The sequence below is a fragment of the Mytilus californianus genome, unplaced genomic scaffold (genome assembly GCF_021869535.1).
Source record: "Mytilus californianus isolate M0D057914Y unplaced genomic scaffold, xbMytCali1.0.p SCAF_13, whole genome shotgun sequence".
NCBI lineage: Eukaryota > Metazoa > Mollusca > Bivalvia > Mytilida > Mytilidae > Mytilus > Mytilus californianus.
In genome coordinates, this window is record NW_026262615.1 from 26,099,879 (window position 1) to 26,117,302 (window position 17,424).

A 17,424-nucleotide genomic window follows, 5' to 3' on the forward strand; every position below is an offset into this window, starting at 1 on the left:
TATCTTCAGTGTATTTTATGATAGAATCAGTGTGGTTCTTCACAAAATAAGAATTATTATAACCTGAAACAAGAAATTTATATCTACGTCGGATTCCCATTTTTTATAGAAAAAGCTCTGTTTAATGAGATGGTGAAGTCGATCTTTCAATTTAGCATGGGCAAAAGTAGTGTAAAGCGTAGAAAAATCAAAGTCTTAATGTTGCTGCAAAATTGCAGAGATTGTGATCTAAGATTTAGCAGTAGATCTTTAGAATTTTTGAGAATTCACATCTGATTAACACCACTGGTTGAATATATCTCATCACAATATATTTGAAGGCCATCTTTTACTGTAGAAAGAATTGTGGTCAGCACTTTAGAAAGATGTTTTGTTGAACATCTTGATGATCCAGCTATGTATCGTTCTTTATACAGAGTTTTGTGAACTTTTGGTATCCAGTATAATGACGGTAGATTTTCTTCATGTTCTTTGATGTTGATACCAAAAGAAAAAAGGACAGATTTGTGATTTTGTAAAATTTCATCCTTTGTAAATGATGTTAAAGAATATGTAGGATTACCAGTTGTGCTGTTTATTCCAAGCTCTTTTATGAGACATTGCAAATAATGGTTTTTACGTATGAAGACAATATTATTGGAGGCTTTATCTGCTGGAACAATGACATATTTGTCATGCAAAGAGGATAAAGCATCCACAGCTCCGGGTCTTGAATGGGTTCGAAACCCTTGTGCTCATAGTACATCGTAGTTTCTGAATGCGCTTCTGAATGCATGATTGAATAGCTTTGAGCCATTCAGACAAAGTGTCCCGTTCTGGTTTGTCTGGTTGGCGCTTTACCCATTTTCTAGCATAGTCCTCAACTGCATCCATCAGTAACTGGAAGTTCTTTTTCCAGTTGAAGGGCTGGGGAATTGTATATTTTGGTCCCTTGGCTAACAACTCTCTTAGTTGTTCATTGGTAACGATGCCAAGGTCGCCAGTAATAACATGACCAGCTGGACTATAATTTTATTTTGACGATGCACACGAGCAATCAGGAGGTCATGCAGACAAACCAAAAATAACAGAAAAAAACATTATTTTATTGTATACTGTAAACCAACTTATTTTTCGCGGGTACATTATTTTGCGTTTGGCCCCTTCAAGTTGACTTCACAATGATTAATTTCCGTGATTTTCTCATTTTCTTTATGTATTTATATAAGGGATTATATATTCCTGTCATTTTTTACTTGCGCAAATAGGTTGGTTTACAGTAGTCTAAATTTAGTTAATGAAAAGTCTGTTCTTCATTCACTTAAGTCTTGAATTGTTAAACGGAACCTGCAAACTAACGATAGTTTAATTTTTTTATGTTGACTAAAACTTTCTAAGTTTGATTGATTATTGCTTGCTAAATGTATAAAATATATTAAATGAGCTGCGTTGGATTCAAATCGACCTTAGGCAAGTGCACATATATAAGTACATGTGTAAGACTTTGATTGATTTTTGGAACATTCAAATAAGAAATAAAGAGATGAATTTTGGTCGGTTTAGAATGGTTCTTTTAACAAATCAATGTTCAAATAGTGACAGACTTTTCCAAAAGGATGTTTTTTTAACCTGAAATAGGTTTAACTTAACAGATGTATTGATATTCATTTGCATAAGGTTGATTTCTATCCGACGCAGCTCATATATTATTACATATTCAGGATGAAAAACATATTAAGAACATTTTAGTACAAGATATTTATTCAAAGGAAATTTTCTAGTGGACTTTTAAGAAATGCTTTGAATGGCTTGTCAAATTTTCATCTTCAATGTCAGAATATGTATTTGATAGTTTATATCAACCAAAAAGAGGAGAAACTATTCAGAAATCATGTATGGATTAAGATCTTAAATTGTGATTGTCTACTGTAAATTCAGAAATTATTGCGTGTATTTATTATTGCGATTTTGGAAGAATGAACAAAAATATGAGATTAATTATTGTAATTTCAGGAAAATCTTCATTCAGATATATGTATCAGATATCAGAATACGAGTTATTATTATTGCGATACTCACATCATCATTTTTGTATGGGACGACATAAACATTAATGTTAAAAGATTTCAAACATTTTTAAAGATTTTTTTTATATTATAGAAGGCAGTAAAGTGAGCAGTGCAAAGAAAAGAGGAATTTTAAGAGGTAAGTGACAGGAAAGTTGGCAAATTACTATTTACTTGATTTTAACAGATAATCTATTTGTAAAAGATATATGGGATATACATACTGTCTTGTGAAGATTTGTCTCATTGGCAATCATACCACATCTTCTTTTTTATATATACATACAGTGAAACATTAACAGAAAGACATTAACAACCAAAAGACATCTCGGGTCATTATACAATTTTCAACAATATATAGGGGTCTTAACAAAAGGTCAAGCTTGTATTAGCCCAAACCAAAATGTTGTGAGAAATTGTGAAGGTCATTTATATTGGCTTCATTTACCCAATATTTGCTATTATCAAAGTATTCTAATAATTATAAGTTTCATAACGCAGTATATCTAAGTTTTCACCAAAAATATGTTGATATTTCTTTTAAAGAATAAAGTACATTTTGTTTATAAAATACAAATGAAATGCATTTTGGCACCAACCTTAACATTTTTTTCATGTTTATTTATTTTCGCACACATTTGGTGAGCAATTTATTATCACAACTTTCACTAGTATGGCAAATCTAATTGTCAGGAATATTTAAATCTTGGATTTTCCCTTTTATGATTTTATATCAAGAAAATGACAAGATCCCCCCAAAAAAATTGCTGTGAAGTTGGCTAGAAGGAACTTAACGCAAAATAAAGTATGTTGGCTTACAGTTACCAGTTTATAATAAACAAATATTCAGTTAAAGTTCTATTGAAAAAAATATGTTTACCAAATCAATATGGAATTGTGGTAGACTGACAAGGATCACCATTTCGGCCTTAAAAAGATAATAATAAACAAGTTATACCAGAAACAACCATTAATATATAGGGAAACAGTGTTACCAGTAAATGAGTTTAAAGGCCTCAATGAATTAAATCGACAATAAATTTAGCAAAAACCTTACTAGAAAATTAGATCTTAACTACATGTACAAAGAAGTGTGATCAGTCTAGAGGCCCAATAAAGGGAACACAACATAATGAATTGTGAATATTACATATAATTCTTTAGAAAGTTAAATTTGAGTAATTAGCTTTTCAGTGTCATATTTGTCTGGTAAATATGAGTGTTCCATACCATATAGATTTAGCTATAGCAACACATTCTTATGGCATGGTTGTCAAAAATGACCTGAAACTCAAACACAAATTTATCAACAAATATTTTTACATGTATATCCTTCAGAAAGCCCCTGTAGTCCATTGCTTAAAGAATATATAAACACAACCAGAAGTCTATATATATATATATTAGCACAATACAAATAGGGACACAATTATTTTCTAGATTTATCTGCCTTTAAACATATCATTTTCATTTTTTCAGAGTCTCCATCAAAAGAGAAGAAAAATGTAACATTTTCAGAGGACATTGTTCAAGTAAAGGTATGATATCTTGTATAATATCCAATATCTTTTCATGAATTTATTACTAAATATATTGAGTCTTTGAGATAATCTTATTTCATTTCGAGGTTAAAGTCTTGGTCTACTATTTGCATTTTAGCTACACTGTTATGCTGTGTTTAAGGAAATTACACACTTAAATCAATGTAGAGTAGAGATTGGAAACTGGGAATATGTCAAAAAGACAGCTACCCGACCAAAGAGCAGAACACAGCCCAAGGCCACCCATGGGTCTTCAACATAGCTAGAAAGTCCTGCACCCGGAGGCGGGCTGCAGCTAGCCCCTGAAAAACAGTAGTTTGCTGGTGTTACCTTGAATTTCACACCGGTGCTCCTAAAATCCAGCAAAACAGTGGAAAATAATGAAAAGTTTGTTTTTTTATTTTTCAATATATTGTATATACATGTACAACTTCAGTAATGTTGATTTTTACATTTTTCTCATTTGACCCAAGATAAAAACCCATCAACAAACCCGTGTGATCAATTTCCTGTCATTTTTATTTCGCATTTCATCAAGCTATTCAGTCTGGCAACCAGTACATGCTTATTGTTACTTTTGTTTTAATTTCAGCATCTTACTCCTGAGTTTAATATCTCGGGAGACCAGTGCCTTTATTCAGATGATGATGCGGACACTATTGAACTGATTTCTTCACAGGAAGACTGTTCAGAGGAAAAACGACCAAGATTGGTGTAATTGACAGGCAAAAAACAATTTAATTTCTAAATGTTGGGAAAATGATCTTATAATAATAATGTCATGGACAGTCATTCAAAATACTTGACATTGAGGAAATCAAAATTTTATTTGCTATATTGAAAAGTAAATTATTTATTTGACAAAGGCCTTTTTTCTTCTTGAGCAATTAAATTATTTGACCTTATGAAGAACATTCTAATTATGCCACTGGACTTAACCAGTTTGTGTTCCTTTTACCTCGACCTCATTTCCTTGTGTTGTTCTTCACTGATAAGTTTTACCTTGATTTCAAAGACTTAAAGCATAAATTTCAGTAATAAAAGTAAAACTAGTGAAATTTCAGCATGTCTATTCCTGTCAAAATTACAAGTACAAGAGCATTTTTCTGTCAAGTTGATAATTTTGGGGGATACTCTTTTAAAATAAAAATGCAGCTTAAGAAACATTTTTTTATACTTCAGCATGAATTTAAACTCAAGCAAAAAGATTTTTAAGGTAGTAAAGTTAAGAGGTTCATACAGTATTGATTTGATTGTGATTATAAATGGAAGTGACATATAATGATTACTTAGTTTCAAAATGGCTTTACCTAGTTACCATCAGATGTCTTAAAGATCATTCTGTTGTTGATGTTTTGCTGATGTGTAATTCCATGAACTTTTACCTCTCTGCAATTAATTGACCTATCCCTCATCAATATTTTGACGATCTGCAGAAAAATCTAGTCATTGGGATAAAGTCAACACTTTTGGCGAATCTTTTTAAACTTTTGATGAAGTTTTTCATTCAAACCTCAAATGAATTCAGTAATCAGAGAAAAAAAATGAAACACCAGGACCATTTTTTTTAGCCATGATCGATCGATATGTCATGATATTTCAATGCTCGTATTCCATGTGAGACAATGTTGTTCTCTTAAATCAAAATCAAAAAATATCTTACCTAAAAGTAAACAGAGAAATCTATGTGTTACAGGTCAAAATATATATAAATATATGAGTTCTTCTCCTTCCTTGGGGGGAATGTCGTATATGTACTTGTTTTCTAAAGGTTCTTTCAATTTTTAACATTTGTAATTTGTTTTATTATTATTGTTAAATGTGTTGTTTATTGTTTTGTTGGCAGTTTTTCTGAAATAAAATATATAACAGATATTGTAATTTTATTGCTAGAATATTCACATATATCTTGTAATCAGTTATGTACTGTTCTTAGCAAAATGTATATAAATACCGAACAGATAATACTAAATTTCTAATATTAAAAAGTTGGGGTGTGTAGGTCAGAGAATAGAAACAAGTATGCCAGACACATATTTTATTTGTACAAGGTTCATCAGTTGCAAAACACTTTAATAAAAATAGCTGGAAGGCCTGATCTTTTACCTTATATGGCAGATTTTAAAAAACCAAAATAAAAATAAATTGTGCCAAATCTGGTTTAGACAATCTATTTATATTTGTACGAAAAAAGTACAAAAATACTTAATTCTAAGTTATTTGAAAACAGAAAAATCAAGACCTGTGTCAACATAAAAAAAGTAATGTTTTTCCTGCTAGACCATTTTTCTTCCAAAAATTAGAAAATAGAAAAAAAGACATCACTGTTTTCACCTTGATGGGAATCTTCATATATATCTCAACATAAATATAAAAACTTAGTGCTGAGTTTAGTTCAACTGCAGCGGTGGCAAATTATCATAGCACAGACACACATCAAAATAAGTTAATTATTCTCCTGAACACATGATGAATACAACAAAGTTTCCAACACAGTAAATATTTTATAATATAAACCAATACTTTTTAAAAAAGTTATTTGTTTGCATTCATGATGTCAGAATGCAATATAATCATCATTTGTTTAAATTATTGTTCAATGAACTTGATATAAAATTGAGAATGGAAATGGGGAATGACGTCAAAGAGACAACAACCCAATCAAAGAGCAGAAAGCCCAAGGCCACCAATGGATCTTGAACACAGTGAGAAAAATCCTGCACTGGAAGGCGGGCTTCAGCTGGCCCCTAAACAAAAATGTGTACTATATATTTGTTTATTATATTATTAACCTGGGATCCTGGGTCAATCCCAGCTTCTTCTGTATCGGACAGTGAGTAAGGATGACAGGGATGTATGATTATGTAAACATCAAAATGGATAAGTATAAACTTCGGAAAGTCGCATACCTGCAATCCAAAATCAAGTATCTTAGCTTAGCACCCTGTTTTATTTAGAAAATAGTGTGTATTTATACACAATATAAATTAAAGTCGTTTCCTTTTACCCACACGCTTGGAAAGTAATATGGCTTTCAAATATATAGCTTTGAGAGTTCCTAATGAAAGATAATCCGGAAAAGGGCTTCAAAGTATTGTTTTTATTTTTTTGATAACCTCTTCCTGTTAATCAAAATGAAAAAACAAAGTGTTTTTGGTTGATGGTTTGTCATACAATGTATGTATTGAATCTGGGACATGAAATATGTTGGTTATCTTTTTCATATTTGTTCATACAAGCGGCTATAAATATAATCTAAGTTAAATTAAAAATGATTAGAATTCCAAAGTTCATATCTAATAAATCCATTACGAAATGACGAAGATAAAAATCAAGGTGAAATACAATAGCTGAGGGCATTGCATCATTTCTGAATGGAAAGAGACCAGGTGCACCCACAAGGTAAGTGTCTCATGCTATGCTTACATTAGCCCCCATGCGATCCTGCACTCTGTCAAAATATCAAAATCAAGAATAAGACATAATTTGGTAAATTTACAGATCAGACGACTAATGGTAAAGACTATGAAAACATGTAGCTAGTTAGTTGAGACAGTTAAGTCAAGTCTATATGAAAATAAAGAGAAGTGGTATGATTGCCAATGAGACAACTATTCACAAAAGCTAAAACGAAGTGGATGTCAGCAATTATAGGCAACCATATAGCCTTCAACAATGAAAAAAGCCTATACCGTATTAAAGGCCCCGGACATGATTAATATGAAACAATTAGAATGGGAAAACTAACGGCCTAATAACAAAACGATTTGCGAAGAACAAATATGACAGACATGAATTAACGCAACCACTGAACTTCAGGCTCTTGACTTGGAACAGGCACATATTGAATTTGGCGGGGTTAAACATGTTTGTGAGCGCTAAACTCTCCTTACCTGGGACAGTGGTGTTACAGCACAGCATAAGAACAAACTATAAAAATAAGTTGAAAACTCATCAGATCGATACAAACAAAAACACAGACAGGATGTTGGAGGGTATATGTGCATCCCTCATCTCTAACAACATAAAATACAAGTACAGATCTGAGAGTGCGCGCAGTTACTGACAGCTAGATCAATGCCAATAACAACTAATAAAAAATCATTTACCTAAGACTAAAATATATCAGTCCACATTCAACAAAATATCGCTCAGTACAACATCAAATGGATTTAGTGGAAAGACGTCATTAGGAAGCTACCATTGATTTTTATGGAGGCTAGGATGAAAAATGTTGTCCTGTATTTGTATTTAGTTGTAGTCGGTGACCTACCTTTTTATTTTTCACTCTATTCGGTCCTGCCTTTTTTATTAGTTTATCCTGACTTTTTTTTACATAAATTGTCATCCTGCCTTTTTTTCTGCAAAGTGTCTCATCCTGCCTTTTTTTTTACTAAAAACTCCTCTCCTGCCTTTTTGTAAAATTTCATCCTAGCCCTCCCATAAAAATCAAATGGTGGCTCCCTTAAGGTAGATGGGGTGTCTAAATTATAATCCATAGAATTTTTTAATAATTTGCCAAAATGTAGTTTATATCATGCTTTTTAAAAAAAATAATAAAAAGAATGGGTCACGGGGCTTATTTTCACGCTACAGGTTGTGCAAAATTGACAGATTTTGTATAGATTATGCATGGAAAACCCAATTTTCTGCCATAAAACGAAAACTACACCATAGAATTTTGAGATAAAATATGAGAAGATAGCTCTAATAGTATGCTTTCAGATAAGTTAAAGAAAAAATGGTGTCACGGGACCCATTTTATTGCTACATAATAAAATAGGTAAATTCCTAACACATTCTATTGTAAAAGTAACTTTATCTGAATTATCTGCCCTTACATTTGAGTTGCCTCCCCTTATGTGGCAAAGTTGGAAAAAATAGAATCAAACAAAAGTATTCTGTTTTTGTGTGAAATACAACCATAAATATGATAAAATATGTCATTTTCTCTATTGAAATGAAAATTCTTACACATGAATCACCTACTACTCTCAAAATGTGCACCTTTTATTAAAGATCTAGACCGATTGTTTTCTTGTATTTCAAAATCCAAGATGGAGGAAGACACCCTATCTACCTTAACAGACAATAGAAAAACATGACCTTGTGCAATGCCAAAAAATAGGTATCGACAGATTGTGGAACTGTAAGAGTACATATGTATAATATTTAGTATGGGTTTAATTTAATGATAACAAAATCAATATTTATACAAATAAAACAATATTCAAAGATTTAATTACTGTGTTGAGTAGGTAACCTTTTAGAATAAGTTTATTGAAAGGATTGATAGGTTTACCTGTATCGTATAGCCAAACGTGCAGACCAAATTTTTGTATCTATGGAAGAATTTAGTAACGGTTTTAAGTAATTTGTGGTAACGAAATCCCTGACTTCACAATTTACTAGTAATACATAGATTACGCTCATTGAAATCCAAAACGTCACTACAGACAAGAGCATAGCGAGCGAGTTGGGATATATAAACACTGTAAGACGGTGCCAAAGGAATTACGCCGTTCAAAAAAGGAAACTTAACAACAGGGAAAGAAAATTCATTCCGATTGTAGTACATTTTTGTGTAGAGTTTCTGGTGTAATATTGAAATATCTAAATCTAGGAAAGGACAGTTATTGCTGTTAATGTTTGATTTATTTAAAAAAGTAAGTTCCTTATGGCAAACTTTCAGCAGTATCTTTAGAATATTCAAGATTATTTAACGAAAAAATATTATTAAGATAACGGTAGATGTTGTTAAATTTATCAATTAAATGGAATTTAGACGGTTCTTTACTGAGTTTGACTATAATCTGTGATTCAAAATAGTGAAGGAACAAGTCTGCTATTAAAGGGCACAACTGGGGCCCATAGGAATACCTATAATCTGTTGATCAACTTTAATGCCGAAAGGTACATAAATGTTGTCAAGGAGAACATTTTGGACTTGAATTATCTCATCACACCTTCAGTAAGTATATCTAGCATAGTTACTTTATTGCCGAAAAGTACATAAATGTTGTCAAGGAGAACATTTTGGACTTGAATTATCTCATCACACCTTCAGTAAGTATATCTAGCATAGTTACTTTATTGCCGAAAAGTACATAAATGTTGTCAAGGAGAACATTTTGGACGAATTATCTCATCACACCTTCAGTAAGTATATCTAGCATAGTTACTTTATTGCCGAAAAGTACATAAATGTTGTCAAGGAGAACATTTTGGACTTGAATTATCTCATCACACCTTCAGTAAGTATATATATCATAGGAATACCTATAAGCTGTTGATCAACTTTATTGCCGAAAGGTGCATAAATGTTGTCAAGGAGAACATTTTGGACTTGAATTATCTCATCACACCTTCAGTAAGTATATCTAGCATAGTTTCTTTAGGGAAAAAGGCATTATATATGATGTGCAGTACATACATTTGCAATCAGATTAATCAAACGACCAATTAGTTAGATAGGAAAACTTTTGTCTGATAAGATTGTGTGGATAGTGTTAATTAAAGGGTGAAAAAGTCAAAACTGTCAACCGATTCAAAAAGACCTTCCAAAGCACGTAATTTATCTAACACTATGCCAGTTTTTCAGGGAACCTAAAAGGAATTTGAAAGGCAAAGGACCAGTTTCACCCAAATTTATTTCACACTAGGGTCTTTCGACCTTTACTTGAATTCATAGTATTACAACCCAAGGTACTTTCAATTTTATGAATCATTTTGATACAAGTAATTAAGTTATGAACGTCTGGAGACAGCCCAAAATATTTGAAGGATTTTGACAAATTTAGAGTATTTATTCCAATAAGATTTAAGAAGGACATCATTAGCAAAAACAAATTATTTTAGCAATGTTCTTTAAATCAATATTTGATGGAAATATGTAAAACATTATAAATATTGTGTATACATGTATACGGTATATCGGGTTTTTTTCGCGTGTGGTTAATTTTCGCTTTGTTCGCGGCACCTATAGAAACGCAAAAATTTGACCCGCGTAAATTTCCCTGCATATTCCAAGATTCATGGTTGTTTGAAAGACTGTTAATTATCGAGTCTTTTGTGTTGTTCGACAGATCACAAGAATATGCAAACTTAATTTAGATCTCTGTTTTCATAATAATTAATAGGCTAATCATACATGTCACACCTTTTGACAACACAGCAATCAGTGACATGTTAAAAATGTTAATTATCGACGTTCTATTAATTGGTGTCAATACCCGAACATTTTGCATGCAATGTAAAAATAAAATAAATCACATTTACATGGATATGTGTATACCTGTAATGATCAAAACCTTCATCTTTTATCATACTCCAATGTAAACATTTTACGTTCCTTGAAAGTGTATTTTCGTTTGTAGTACTCGTATTTATTTGATATTGATTAACTGTTAAATGATTTAGTTTATGTTGTTTACAACTTTAACAATACTATACAGTTATTTTTTCGCGTGTTTATTCCGATTCAGCGAAAATTATACACAGCGAAAATTTAACCTGCCCATTCAAATCGCGAAAAAATCCGATATACGATATAACCAACAGCAACATGTAAAGATGAATAACTGATGTTATAGAAATTTTATGTAAAATTGTGAGATAATGTTTTAGGTATTTGGTTTACACTCCTTTATTTTCAATTTTCAGTAGAATTCGACAACTAAGAGTTTGTCCCTGTGAATGAAATTGACTACTTCTTTAAACGGGGTGTCCTTGTATTTATAGACTTGTATTGTATCCCATCATGTCAAATAGCTTTAGCAGTATGGACGAATGACTTTCCTAGGTGAGTATTAAAGTAGTTTGTACATGATTTTGTGTGCATTTTTTCCCAGTTTATCAAACATCTAATACTTACTGATATTACATTCTGGTTTATATTTAGAAGATTTGTTTTCTGGAACTTTCTGTAGCCTGTGCATTTCTTATTTCATCGTTTGCTGTTGTTTGTATATGCGAAATATAATTATTATATTAGTTATATCTTCTGCATAGTTTGCTTCTTGAATTTTATTTGTCTATTTGATGTTAGCAGTAGATCTACGGTAGATTCTGTTAAATTCACTCACAACTTTTTAGCTTTATATAGGTCAGTAACATTATTTTGAAGATAGTAAAATTGACCCATACAAATCATATAAAAATATGCACATGTACATATGGTAACATGTAAATCACAGGCACTTGTCTCAGAATTTTCCCCCTATATACCTTAATATAACAAGGTATATAGGAAATTTTTTTTCTGAGACAAGTGCCTGTGATGTAAATGTAACAAATGACACCGAGGAACTTTACAGATACGTGTTTAGAACTTAAGAAAATCGAAATATTATCTTAAAAACGTTAGAAACAAAATCGTATTTGCAATAAAACCAAACAGTGGGCACAGGTTAGGATCTCCTTGTGCCCACTGTTTGGTTTTATTGCAAATACGATCATATGCTAACTCACTGAAATCTTCCGTTATGAACCTGTCGCATACAGTTATTCCAAGTGTAATCATATGTCCACTGATTGTGAGAAAAGAAGATTAGATTCTGACTACTTTTAGAATAGAAGGAAAAACGTCCCACTAATGCAATCATGCATGCCATCAGATCTACATTAAATCTGAAAACCTTATCAAGGATCATCAATTCCTTTTAATCTCTAAATTTTATATGCAATTAACCCTGCAGTTCAAGAGGTGGGAATATTTGAAAATTTATACAAATTAGAAGCAAAGCCGGCCAGTTGCGACAATGGTTTATATCCGATCAAAACTAAATGATAACGTATGTTGAGACTCTTCAACTCATCTTCCCTATTAGATTATTATGATTTAACCACTTTTTAACCTTCGATTTATAGTGTCTGCATAGGTATGCTGTGCTAGCAACGCCAACATATAAACTAGCGGATTTGGTTTAAGTTTGAATGTTTTAGGATCATCTTTTAATCAAACTTCTTAAACTCTAAAACATCAACTTTTTATTTACAAAGACAACACAAATCAAAATTAAAAGCAAAAAAAAAAAATGTATGATGGTTCTAAAATTTATATTTTAGGACAGCTAGCCTGATATTTGATGTACCTTGGAAACATCTGAACAAAATGTATAAGCAAATTATATTCTGACTATTTATTGATCTTCATTCATCCATAGTTTTTCTTCCTGGTTCTGACATATTGTACTTCAAGAATCACGGATTGCTCCAGATGGTTTTGTTTTCCTTTCAATCGGAACCAAATGATGTTTGTAGCGAATTTGCCATGCATGCTGCAGTCTTGTAATTGACTATTTGGTAGGCGTGCATACAAAACAGCTGATCTTTAAATATGTTTAAATAAAATGCTTCATAGAAAAAAATCAATGTTCATATCATGAACGGATTCATGTGATTTAATTTAAATATACACAGCGACACCAACATTTACGAATTTTAACAGTTATGAAACCTGGAACATGTGGAAGTAAAAATCTCTTTTCTCCTTTCTGTTGTTGTATTTACTATTCTGTATTACTTGCTGTACACAAGATACATATAATGGCAATTTTGTATTTGATACTTATATTGTCAGCTGGCAATTCCGCTAGGGCGAGCTGATATTTGAGCTGATGAAGTCAGTATCAGAAACTAAAATGCCATTCTTCTTTTTATCGTCAATTTGTCTTAACTATATGTTTTTTCGATTGCGAATATCAAGTAAAATGAATTTGTAAGTTAAAAAACTTTGACGCTTACAAAACGTGACATTACTGCAGTGATACATGACGTCATCGCCTAATATTTTCAAGTATCAAGTCCTATTCATTATCTAAAAAATATAACATGTATAAGGCCCAAAGGGAAAATGTACAAATTGCTGATAAACCAAGGTAGTTGTTTGAATTCAGCATAAACTTTACAGAAACAGAAATCATTGAGTTCAGAAAAAAAATACAATAAAAGTATTATTTCACTAATATGACATACAGATGGGCGACGGACGCAAAGTAATGACACTTTTTAACTAGGCACTGATGAGAAGCTCAAACTGTAATTTGAAAGATGGGATATTGTGTAGAACTGTATAATGCATAATTGATTATCAACACAATGTTACACAGTATTCGTCTTAATTAATTGCTAACTATAACATGTATAAGAATAATTTGTTTTCCAGAACCAGTAACTTGCAAGGTCCTTGTGTTTGTAGATTAAATGGCTACTCAGACCCCAACACCAATAAAAAGCTCAATTCCGGTTGATTTAGAGAGAAGAATACGTGAAATGCAACATCCGTCATGTAAGATGATTTGAAGTTTTAAATGTCTCATTTGTGCATCTTTAGTCTTTTTAAAAAAAAATATCAATTACATCTACACAAAATTGTGGTTGTTTATATATAGTTTCTTTCACTCCACCGAATGTGATACCATATTTTTCCACTCGAAACAGTTAAATTTCCAATGCTCCGCAAAAAGATTTGTTCATCAGGCATGCTCGGCTTTTTTCATGACGTCACAATTGGAAATTCAGAGGAAAGAATATAGGACGTCGTTATTGAGTTGTGGCTTATAAAGAACGAAGATCAAACGAAAATAATTAACAGGTCAGGAAAAAGATAAATCAGCGAAGAATTTCAGAAATAGAGTTTGTACACGTGGTTAACTTCGCATCAACACAGCTTAGATTTAGTATAAACATGAGAACTGTTACGATTATTTTGATTTTAACAAAACTATTGATAAACATTTCCAAACATTATATTAAAATTCTATCAGGTCCGCCAGAAGACTTAGAAGACAACGAGAAAAGATGGCTCGTGGTTGGTATTTGTTTGCATAGTATTTTATCGCAAGCTTTACGAAAATATGTGGAGCCTGTTGTGACGAGCCTTTACAAATCACTTAAACTCTTTGCTCAGACTTACCCAGGACATCTTCGAACATATGGTGCAGGAAATGTCTATTTAAATTATGAGCCAATCAATAACAACAAGACAAATCATGGTTATCGTACAGTTAATTATGATTACAAAGTACAGAATGCAGTGGACTTGTCGAAGCTTTTCCTCCAAACAAACATGGTACATTATACGGCGTTTAATGAGTCGTGTGATTCTTCAGCTCTGCTTGGGATGATCATTAGCATCGACACGTTTCCTATTAATGTACAGACGGCTGCAAGGGACGTAAGGATATGCATATATATTGTTATTTAACGTTTTTTAAATTCTTTCATGTTTATCTAAATCTGAATATGCATTTCACATATATCAGTACATTGATTTGATATGAAGACTATTACATTTTAATACAAGTGATTTTACCACCTGGATTTTGAATATACTATTATTCCTTCAGGAATAAGCACTTTTTAGATACCAATTTGAAATCTACACAACATTGTAAACTGATAAAAATAGCGGATTGCACTTATGATACATGACAATTTACCTTAGATAAAGGAATATTATTCCTAGGAGATTCCGATTTTGTATTTGTTTGACGAGTATGCGACTGAATTGTGAATTATCATTACGAATATCTCGTTGATATCTTTCGCTTCTCTTTTTTGATAAATCAATATTGCAATATTCATTCCAAATTGATGTTCATGATTAGCAATATCTGCTCTTGTTATGCATTGGGATTTTTTTTAAATTACTTTCTATTTAGCACTTTAGTTTAACGGAAGAATTATTGTATTAAATTTGTCAATATTGTATAGCTTGAGGGAACTTTAAAATAAAAATCATTTTTCCGCCATAGACCTTACTTTATTTGTAATGCAGAACTTTCAGGAAAAACAAATCATCCCTTTTTATTTTCAAAAATTGTTGTTATAATTAAGAAAATAATGATAGTTTAGTCGATATCCTTATTATGTAATGAAGTATTCCTTACTGTAAACTAAGAACTGTGCGGATAGTAAGGATTTCTTTTTAACCCATAAAACAAATTTTCCCGCAACATCTAAGTTTGACTGTTTTTTTTTATTAGGAACAGCGTCAGTACTTTGTCCATATTAACATAGTTAAACTAACCTTCGTTCCTTTTTCTTTTCTTTGAACAAACAAGTTTGTACTTTTATAATAAGAATATGTATACATTCTTTTAAACTGAGTTTTACTGTGTTTATTGCTATGTGTTTCTTTGTTCTACATGGTCTAGATGTATAGAGGGAGGTTTGAGATCTCATAAAACATGTTTAAACCCGCCGCATTTTTGCGTCAGGAGCCTCTGGTCTTTGTTAGTCTTGTATGTTTTTTAATTTTAGTTCATTTATATGTTTTGGAGTTAAGTGTGACGTCCATTTTCACAATTTTATTAAGGGGCCAGTGGTGGACCACCTCCGGGTGCGGGATTTTCTCGCTGCGTTAAAGGCCTATTGTGGGCCTTCGGCTGTTTTCCGCTCTTTGGTCGGGTTTTTGTCTCTTTGACCTTTTAACCATTTCCATTCTAAATTTTATATATATTTGATATCTTCTCCAGGTTAGATCAGCTATCAGAAATCCTTGGGCTCACTGTAATTTCACGGAGTGGGATACAGTGAAGTTTAATTTGTCCTTACAAACAATTGAAGATTTGATTTATCTTCTTAAATTAAATGGAATTGATGAGAGTCAAATCATCAGAGAACTAAACAAATGGAGAACAAATGGTAAATATTAATTACAGTATTTTATTTGAAAATTAAACGTTAAAAAATTTAGATCATCTTTTTTTTTCTTTTTGACTTTTATTTTGTTAATTTTTATTTCGGACGAATCCACTTTCTTATTTAATGTTATAGAATAGATTATTTCATGAAGATTATCTTCTTTAATTTAAAACTTTTTTGTACTAGAATGTTAACATCTTTTGAACTATGTTACGATTTGAAAATTAAACGTTAAAAAATTTAGATCTTCTTTTTTTTTCTTTTTGACTTTTACTTTATTAATTTTTATTTCGGACAAATCCACTTTCTTTTAATGTTATAGAACAGATTATTTCATGAAGATTATCTTCTTTACTTTAAAACTTGTTTGTACTAGAATGTAAACATCTTTTGAATTATGAAAATTTTTCGTTCTTCACCGTCTTAAAACAGTGTGTCGATTCTTTTTAAAACGTTAACAAATGTCATTCGCTTTAAAAAAAAATCGATGAAAAATTAAGCTCCATGAGAACTTTCATGAGGAACCACCGAAAAGAAGACTTTAAATCCAAAGCTTTGTGGTGAGAGGCGAGGTTGCTACACTTCTGGGAATATTTGTAAGAACTCGTTGAGGGGTCCGTCGTTGAACTGCTGCAATGCAATCGATTAACCTTTATCAATTAAACCTACATTTCTGGTGTCTGGTCGACTTAACTTGTAGCACCTATCTATTTGTGTCAGTTCTAAATTTGGTTTCGTCCTGAAAATGTAAAACAAATATTAGCTACAGTATTATTATTCTCATACATAAAAAAAAATTATATAAGATATAAATGTCCATCCTACTGTGATTCTTCTGTTCTACTCTATAGCACCCCTTTTAAGTATATTTCTTATAACTGTACGTTATAAAGCAACAATCTATTCATTTATACACAAAATGTTTTCACTATAACATACGATTGCATGGAGATGACCGGATAACTGGTAACTACATCAAATAATTTGGACTATTACATTTTTTATTTTCCGTTGAATCCTATCACAAAACGATTCTAAAAATTATTTCGACAAAATCGTGTTAACATAAAACTTGATAACAAATGTAATATAATCATTTATTATTTACAAATACACGCAATGTGTATCAAATGCTGTTCAGTTTTGATTGGTTATTCCTTTGATAAATGTTATATTATTATTAGGTACAA

At 31.4% G+C, this 17,424-nt stretch overlaps 1 protein-coding gene across 1 annotated transcript in view; it reads left to right on the forward strand.

Moving 5' to 3' along the window:
* The window catches only part of LOC127723904 (coiled-coil domain-containing protein 73-like), a 183,558-nt gene extending 178,097 nt beyond the window's left edge, over window positions 1-5,461 (forward strand). The window contains exons 8-10 of the mRNA XM_052230621.1: window positions 2,140-2,184; window positions 3,525-3,583; window positions 4,179-5,461. Of these exons, the coding sequence (XP_052086581.1) occupies window positions 2,140-2,184; window positions 3,525-3,583; window positions 4,179-4,304 (230 nt within the window). The 3' untranslated portion in view covers window positions 4,305-5,461. The remainder of the gene's footprint in view (window positions 1-2,139; window positions 2,185-3,524; window positions 3,584-4,178) is intronic.
* The last annotated feature ends 11,963 nt before the right edge of the window (window positions 5,462-17,424 follow it).